Below are 8,516 nucleotides of genomic sequence, written 5' to 3'. Positions count from 1 at the left end.
CGTGCCTGGAAATAAAATTATGAAAACTTCTGTTCGATGTCAAAGTCTAAGTTCAGAAACTTGATACCATGATTTAAGGATTCTGTAATAGTTGGTTGCTTCAGTTGGTTGAGTAGCTTGTAAGGCTGATCCTAGTTTTGGTGCAATCCCGAGACAGGCAAACAACAAATAGGTATTGGGTTTTTTTGACAAAAAATCTCAATCCGGAAGTCACCTGACGCATGCTCGAATTTGAACCCGCACTCTTCGTTTAACATTTAAATGTATTAGATAATGGGCTATAGGTATCGGTTTTTATTAAATTTTTGATTTCTATTAAATTGATTTCTATTTAATGACTCTTCATGAGATCCGTTTGTGTTCGGAGAAAATTAATATTTTCATATTTGTAGACTATTTCTTTGTACTTTATAATTAACTAGTTTTCGCCCACGGCATCAAAATCGATTTAGTGGTTTAGGCTTGAAAGCGTAACAGACAGGCAGAGTCACTTTCGCATTTATTTAATAAAGACCTTCTTTGACCTGTCGCTATATAATTATCTAAGTGTAAAATGAACAATTAATTGTAAACACTTACATAACTGGCTTTGGAGGTCGGAAAACTTTACTAGCATTCTTGCTACAAGATTGACTATATTATACGAGTCTATTCATTTATATTGCATTGTAATATGTAAAAAAATTAATATGGAAAAAAATATTTTTAGTTAAGTTCACTCATTGAAAATAAATTCTAGATGCATACTTTAGATAATCATTCGGATTCTACATAGTATATTTATCTGCTTTCCCGTCTGCACATAACGGCCACCTGTGGGTTATTTTCACCTTTACTGATAGAGATGAGTCTTGACGATAAGAAATATCCTTAAAACACAGCACATACAAGTTTTCAGTGACATAAGCTGTAGAATGACCAATAAGTGGGTGGTATCTCAACTAGTTAGTCTTGAAAACCGCCTCAGAAGCTGAAGTTAATAAAACCAATGTTAATGAGTAAGGGTCTATAAATTGTAGACGCAGTCAATCTAATTATAGATATATAATACGTTATAGACAGTATAATTAATGACAGATTTTGAGAAATTTAATTATTTATACAAATTTTTGTTTTGCTTAAAAAGATGATAAAATGATTGAAGTGAAGCATATTTTAAAAATATTCTTATATCATTATATTGTTAGCAATTATCTGTGGACAATAACACTGGCAGCATACACAATGTAACTGTCACAGGCTTTTTTATCATTCTTTTGGGCGGGTAATTGTTATCTGTCAGTGTAAGATTTCGATATAATATGTTAATGATTGTTATCGCTTAATTAGCTAATTTGACTTGTTCCTTTCGTGTCTTGACAAAATGTCGCTAAATTCGTAATTTTGTGATTAATTACACTTCTGTCCTAAAAATTTATAATCAATGCTTGGAGCAGGAAATTTAAGATATTGGCAAGAGAATATTCAAAGAATGCTTATTAAATAGTAATGGTAAAGTATTTACTGGTATTACTTTACTTTTATTATCGAAATGAAATAAAACATTACAAGTGCAGTTCTTAATTATTATAATTAATGGATAATTCAAAATGCATCGTTCGGTACTTGGAGGTACCATTTACATGTCTTTATCTAAAAGTACATTTAGAATAATTTATTTTTAATTTTGTTAATAAATTAATATAATACGATAAAATTACCCGTCTCTTAAACCAAGTGACGCAGCCATTGTACAAATAAGTTTACAACAGTTACGCAGTACATACAACACTGAACTTTAAATCAATGACTGCAAGGCACAAAGTTAATTTACTCGGTTTCGACAAATCACAAATGGAAATATCAAATTAATTTTAACCCAAATTAAAATCACAGAGCGAGTCTAAAACATACAAAGTGATACAGACGCCAAACTTACAGTCACACATTGACATTGACTTTAACATTGATTGAATAAAAATACTTGCACTATACAATAATAAGCATACGAATCTAATTTCACTATAATTTACATACTCCGACTAGAATCTACGTACACTTAGAAAATCTACATAATTACAAAGTTGCACTAAGAATCTAAACTTTTAGAATTTTTCAGAGATCGCGCAAATGGTGCAGTTTTCATTTTTTTAGTTTTGCTATCTATAGCGGTGAAGGAGTCCGAAGGTACTGGGGGTTGGTTGAAAACGGACGCTTTAGAATTAGGAGCGCTGTTTCCAGGAGATACTCCGCTGTCTGTGCTCACTGACGCCGGACTTGGGCTGTCGCTCGTGTTGTTGCATACCGTTAGTTCCTGACCAGGCATCGACACGATCTGACCGATCTGTTTCTGCCTCACTAAGTTTATACTTTGGCACACATTCTTGACTTCACCATCACTCGTTTCCTTCTTGTGGTACCTAGTTAGCGTACCAGCGGATCCAGCTGAATTCGCTCTATACATTGGCATGAATTGAGATTGAGGGTAGTATTGCATTTCATGTCCTTGCCCTGGCAACCAAGGGCCCATTGTTGAAACAACTGGTGGCATGTGAGGCCACATTGGCATTTGAACCATATGCGATCCATCAGGTAATGGACTGAAGGTAGGAGGCATTGGTATTGGTCGGACGACTCCCACGGGCGTTGGAGCACTATGTGTTCTTAAAGCTGGATGCCCGTATTGACCTGTGAATTCTTCCCCTTCATAAATTCTTGGATTTGGAATTTGAGCATAATCCACATTGGGAAATACTGTATGAGGGCCTCTTTGTAGATACGTGAACATTTGTTGTTGGGCTTGTTTCATTGCCACGTATTGTTGCAAATGGAAGGCTGTTTGTTGTCTTTGTTGAACTATATCTTGTGCATTTGAAACGTTCGTCGATGGATTACCGTGAATGTAATAAATTTGAGACTGAGGATTAATTTGTGATTGATTATGGGTCGGTTTTTGATTAGCACTGTATTTATTATCCGCCATATGGTTTTGAGGGTCTTGGTACTCTTCGGGTGGAGCTATAAATTTTGGTGGAGATGGAGGCGCAACTTGTTGAGACATCGGGCAACTTATAATTTGCGCTATGTACGGTTGCTGAGACTTAGCTGAATGGGCTGGACTGTGAGTTTGGAATGTTGGGTTATATGTTATTTGAGATACATCGTGACTAGCATTCACTGACTGACAAACGGACGAATCCACGTCTTTTTGGTTTGTTCTTTGGTTTTCATTGACTTCGTTTTTTTTCGGTTTTTGATTGTAAGGAGCTACTTTTGGATTGCCTTTCCAGGTAGATCCAGCACTTTGCGGTCTTTTGACCGGAGATTTCGTAGGATCGTGCCAGTTGTCACCATTGATTTGTCGCGGATCTGGTGGGTGGTGAGATTGAGCACTGTGCGCTCTTCTTGGAGGTGGAGACATCCCTTCTGGAACGTGCTGTTGCCTGTAACATCTTCTTACTGACCCAGGACTGTTTTGACGTTCTGGTGGCTGTGGTATGGACCTGGGCATTCGTCGTCTGGCTGGAGTAGGTGGACTGGGCTGAGATTGTGATGATTGGGTCGACAACGATGCAGAGCGCCATTGATCAATTAATTTTTTTCGTCGTTCTCTTTCTAGGCGCACTTCCGTCTCACTCGACGAATCGTAGTCCTTGCCCTAAAATAAATAAATTATACATACCTTTCTCATATTCAAACGTTGTTAATTGAAATGTTAAGATAAATTACCTTTTCAATTTTTTCGTCCAGCATTTTAAAGAAGTCTTGCATACTGGCCGACACCTCACTAAAAATAAAACGTCATAAAGTAAACAAAAATGTTCATATATATTATTTTTTTGCAGATACATATATAAAAGCTACTTATGCGGGTTTTTTAATATGATTGTGTTATATACTGTATTATATATTATGTAACTTACACGGTGGGTGCGTGTGCAGTGAGAGGCAAAATGTGTTTTCCATGATCAGTGTCATCCTCCGTCTCATCCTTGGGGCCTGTTCCAGCGTTGCCTTCCTCTTCATCCGCTTCCTTGTCTGCAGCGCCTGAAATGTTTGTTTATAAATCTTTAACTTATTGTATTACTTTCTTAACGCCATGCTCTTAAACGGTAACCCAATTATTTTTGTATCGCTTAGACAATTATCGTATCCAGTTTTAAGTAACTTCCCAAATATAAGTCTACTAAGTTTTAGATTAAACATTCATATAACAGTTATGGCATACATACATATATTTAAAAATGTTTTTTTCTATATACATATATACACATGTATATAGAAAAAACATTTTAAATGGCGGTCCACCCCACTAATAACGCTGAATAGTGCACAAACGAATGCATCATACAATTATTATTGTAGATTATAAAATTTATTCACTCGATGTAATTTTAACAGTATTTTAAGAATTAAAATGTATTTAAAAGGTTTCTACTGTCTAAAGTTACGTAAATATAAAACGTTTTTAATGTCACGTCTTGTACGAAAATCAGACGACAAAAGGTCTTAGTAAAAAAAAAAATACTATTATAATAGAATTGAATTTGAATAATAAGAACACTGAAAGAAATCAAAGAGCAGAGAAATATTATTAGTAGATTTAGAAATCAAATAAAATTGATTTCCATAAAAGATTTACGGATTTAGCAAAACCTCGCGATAAGCAAATAATAAGTAACTACTCATTTGATGTTATTGTATTAGTGATGTAAGCTAAAAGTGAATATAGAACAGTACTAGTACTGTGGGCCCTGTGTGTAAGCATTTGTGTATTTGTATCGTAATATGAAAATAAAGTTAGTTGGCTTTCGACTCTCAGCCGTTTTCCTCACACACCGTTTGTAGGACACGCCGTCGTATATATATATATACATAACACTTATGTATATATAAACGTTCTTTAGTGGGTGATTAGTTATACATTGCGGTGTCTTCTTTCAGATGTCAAATTAATAATGACACAAAGAGCGGAATGGAAATCAGTGTTTAACGAAACAGCCGTTAAGCAAGATTTATAAGTAAGTTCGTTAATCATTAAAAATATTTTTATTTTATTTATTTATTTTGAACATATAATACATATTTACTAGTGGTAGGGCTTTTTACAAGCTCGTCTGGGTAGGTACCACCCACTCATCAGATATTCTACCGCAAAACAGCAGTACTTGGTAATTAAGAAATGGTTAACATTTCTTACAATGCCTATGACTATGAGCGTTGATGACACTTGCCATCAAGTGGCCCATATACTCGTCCTACCTATACTATAAAAAATATGTATATCAAAGTAATATCTTCTATATAGTTGATACTAACTACAATAGTTTTAACTATGTCGTAACAACACGTCCTCCAATTCGACAGCACATTTATTTTACATTTATTCAAGTAAACATAAAATAAAGTATACTTTAATTTAACAAAAATATAAAATTGACAAACATATATTTTTTAAACTGTTTCTGATAATAATTGTTATAGACTAAAATAATTTCAAAATTTATATGCAAGTTAAAGAGTTTATTACTTTAAATAATAAATTATTAACAAGTTACAACTGTACCGCTCAGAAACATTTTATCACTTATGTCAGGAAGAAAAATTACTCAATTTGTCTTCACGGAAGCGTATGTCTTGTTTGTCTTTTATCAAGTCGGTTTCATGCCGCTGATATTTGTGAAAAAAGTGTATCACGAATGCTATAAATATTTTAAGCTATCTTATAATATCGCAACCGGTAACTTTTATAGCACATTTTTTTATTAAATAAGTAGGCGGACGTACAAATGAGCCACCTTATGGTAAATGGTCACCACCACCATCGCTTACGAGGTAAGGTACAATGTGCCATCAACTAAAATGTTATGTCCCTTGTGCCTTTAGTTACACTGCCTCACTCACCCTTCAAACCGGAACACAAGAATACTATTTTTTTGTGTTTAGTGGTAGAATATTTGTTGAGTGGGTGGTACCTACCCAGACGGGCTTGCACAAAGCCTTACCACCAAGCTTCCGTTAGTATTGTTAGGTCGATTATTTATTACTTTGGTCGTCCTAGTCTCAATCAATCAAATTTCAATAATGACTTAAATCCCTGTTGACAAGTTATACGAGGCTTGCCCTAAGCGTCATGTCATCTGACATTTAGTCGATATTTGATCATGGAGTAGTGGAGTACGAATAACAGTCTTATTGATCGTAGGGCGTGAAATCAGGTTATAAAATACGCAAAGCATCGGACTAGTGTCTATATTTACTTGAATTGATTGTGTCGAATGCGAAACAAAAACGGATTGTTAAGTAAACCTATTTTATTTAAGTGTTTATGTTATCTGTAACTAAACTAAAAAGTGAATTATTAAAGGCAATAGACTTCAAAATGTAAACATTACCGTAATTTTTAAAATAAAAAAAGTTTTTGAATATCGAATTTTCGAAAAAATATTTTTTATGTATTATTATTATCTGATAGAAATCAAATTAAAATAAAATCATTTATTTCGAATCGAAATATTTTAATTCAAATTGTAATTATCATTGAATCGTAAAGCGTACAAGCGAACAACTGACGCCCTATGACCACACTATATTTACGACATATTTTTTGTAGATATCGTATCTATAATACTATGGTACTGTATCATAAAAAATGCAAGTATCAACTAAAACTATACAAAGTCTTCAACTCAAAAGAATGAATGATTTAGAAAGTCATACGTCTTAAATAAAACGTATTCATTATTCACTCACATACATATAATATCCTGGGACATTATTCACTCACATACATATAATATCCTGGGACATTATTCACACACGGCCATCTGATACCCAATCAAGCAGAGCTTGTGCTATGGAAACCAAACAACTGATATACTACATATACTACTTTTCTTTTGTAAATACATACTTATATAGATAATTACACCCAGACTCAGGACAAAAAGACATGTTCGTGCACACAAATATCTGTCCTGGGTGGGAATCGAACCCACAACCTTCGGCGTGAAAGGCAAGTATCTACCAACCACATAGAATCTCCAATTCAAATTCGGTTCAACTTTGCCGAACGCCAAAAGGATCAAATGACATCGAAATAGTATATACATAGTATTATTATAGTACTATTTTGTAAGAACGAACTCGAAATTCAGCACAGAAAACGGCCTTAAAATGTCTTAGTGATATGCGATTTTGACCATAATAATCATTACGTTTCAAGAATACACGCAATAAAATAATATATCATCATATGCCGGTTGACAACATTTGATGATTGAGTAATTGAGTTCATACATAATCGTATTACAGGTTTAGATTGAAAGTCTATTATCTTATTTGCTTAGATTATTTATAAGTTAAACAACTGCAGATTAAATACAATATAAGTTATTAAATGAGTATTTGAGCCATGTAAAAACAGGTCATTAAGGTGGCGTTGAAGTTATAACGAGAAAGTTCCGGTATCGCTTTGTCAACAAACCCCGTGTCGCAAGTCATGTACAAGTATTTTAATTACTCGCTAAATGGAATTTTTCCGTGGATCCTTACCCACAAGCGCAGTTAACTCTATTTAAGTTAAAACGTATTGTAATCTTTCTAAGCGTAGAAACTAATTACTACAATAAAGATGTTAATTGTATAATAAAATATACATAATTACATATGACAAAAGAAATAATCCATACAAATATGATATAAAATTGAATTTGTCGTGCTTGTACCGATTATCTGGGCGACAGATGGAACAGCCTTCCTGATGCCAGTGGAAGCAATGCTTTTAAATCTTTAATATACCAACGGGTGACTTTGTAAAAGCATTTTTTCAAAAGTTATATACTTAAAAATAATCCTTTTGCTTAGTAAGGGTCAACGACACTTAGTCAGAATTCTATAACCTTTGCAAGACGTCATGAGTCACGACTTCAGTTGGTTTGCGATGTCATAGAGAATAAAACTTATAGAACTGATAAACGGAATTAAATTAATCTGCTTATTTTTATAAACATCTAATGTATTGATGAATTGATATTCTAAAAACAAAATTAAATAAGAGCTGGGCTGCCATTATAAATACGAGTATATAATATATGGAAAACGTTAATTAAAAATACGGCTTATTTTATGTCTATCTTATATGTTACTCACTGTTTTCACCAATTTAAATGTTTTTTTTTAAAGAATAAGTTATACTTCAAGGCCTACTGCCGTTCATTTGAAGCCATTTATTGATCCAATTTTAAGTGTCCAATCGTAATAACAAAAAACTAGCAGATTTGGCACACGTTTCATTTAAACAGCTTTGTCATACTAGAGAAACGCCTTTGAATAAATTACCTATATAGTATTAAATTATCTGTTATAATTTACTCATAAAGAACTACAATTAAAATATATATATTATTTTTAGAAAAAATATTAAAGCTGATTATATTTTGTTTTATTTAACTTACAATACCTAATAATTTTTCTTGCCTAGCTTTCGTACATTAACGATATTGTTAAATGTTAATTTTGTAAAGTTTTTAATACCT

General features: G+C 33.2%; 1 protein-coding gene across 2 annotated transcripts in view; it reads right to left on the bottom strand.

The window, feature by feature from the left end:
• Window positions 1-1,562: 1,562 nt before the first annotated feature.
• LOC126777241 (uncharacterized) overlaps window positions 1,563-8,516 on the bottom strand; it is a 112,983-nt gene continuing 106,029 nt past the window's right edge. For both annotated transcript variants that reach the window (XM_050500241.1, XM_050500248.1), the window contains 3 exons: window positions 3,903-4,026; window positions 3,709-3,766; window positions 1,563-3,637 (listed from right to left, as the gene is read on the bottom strand). In XM_050500241.1, the coding sequence (XP_050356198.1) occupies window positions 2,069-3,637; window positions 3,709-3,766; window positions 3,903-4,026 (1,751 nt within the window). In that variant the 3' untranslated portion in view covers window positions 1,563-2,068. The remainder of the gene's footprint in view (window positions 3,638-3,708; window positions 3,767-3,902; window positions 4,027-8,516) is intronic.

The sequence above is a fragment of the Nymphalis io genome, chromosome 2 (genome assembly GCF_905147045.1).
Source record: "Nymphalis io chromosome 2, ilAglIoxx1.1, whole genome shotgun sequence".
Lineage (NCBI taxonomy): Eukaryota > Metazoa > Arthropoda > Insecta > Lepidoptera > Nymphalidae > Nymphalis > Nymphalis io.
Note: the sequence above shows the minus strand (reverse complement) of the source record. Positions and strands in the feature narration are given on the sequence as shown.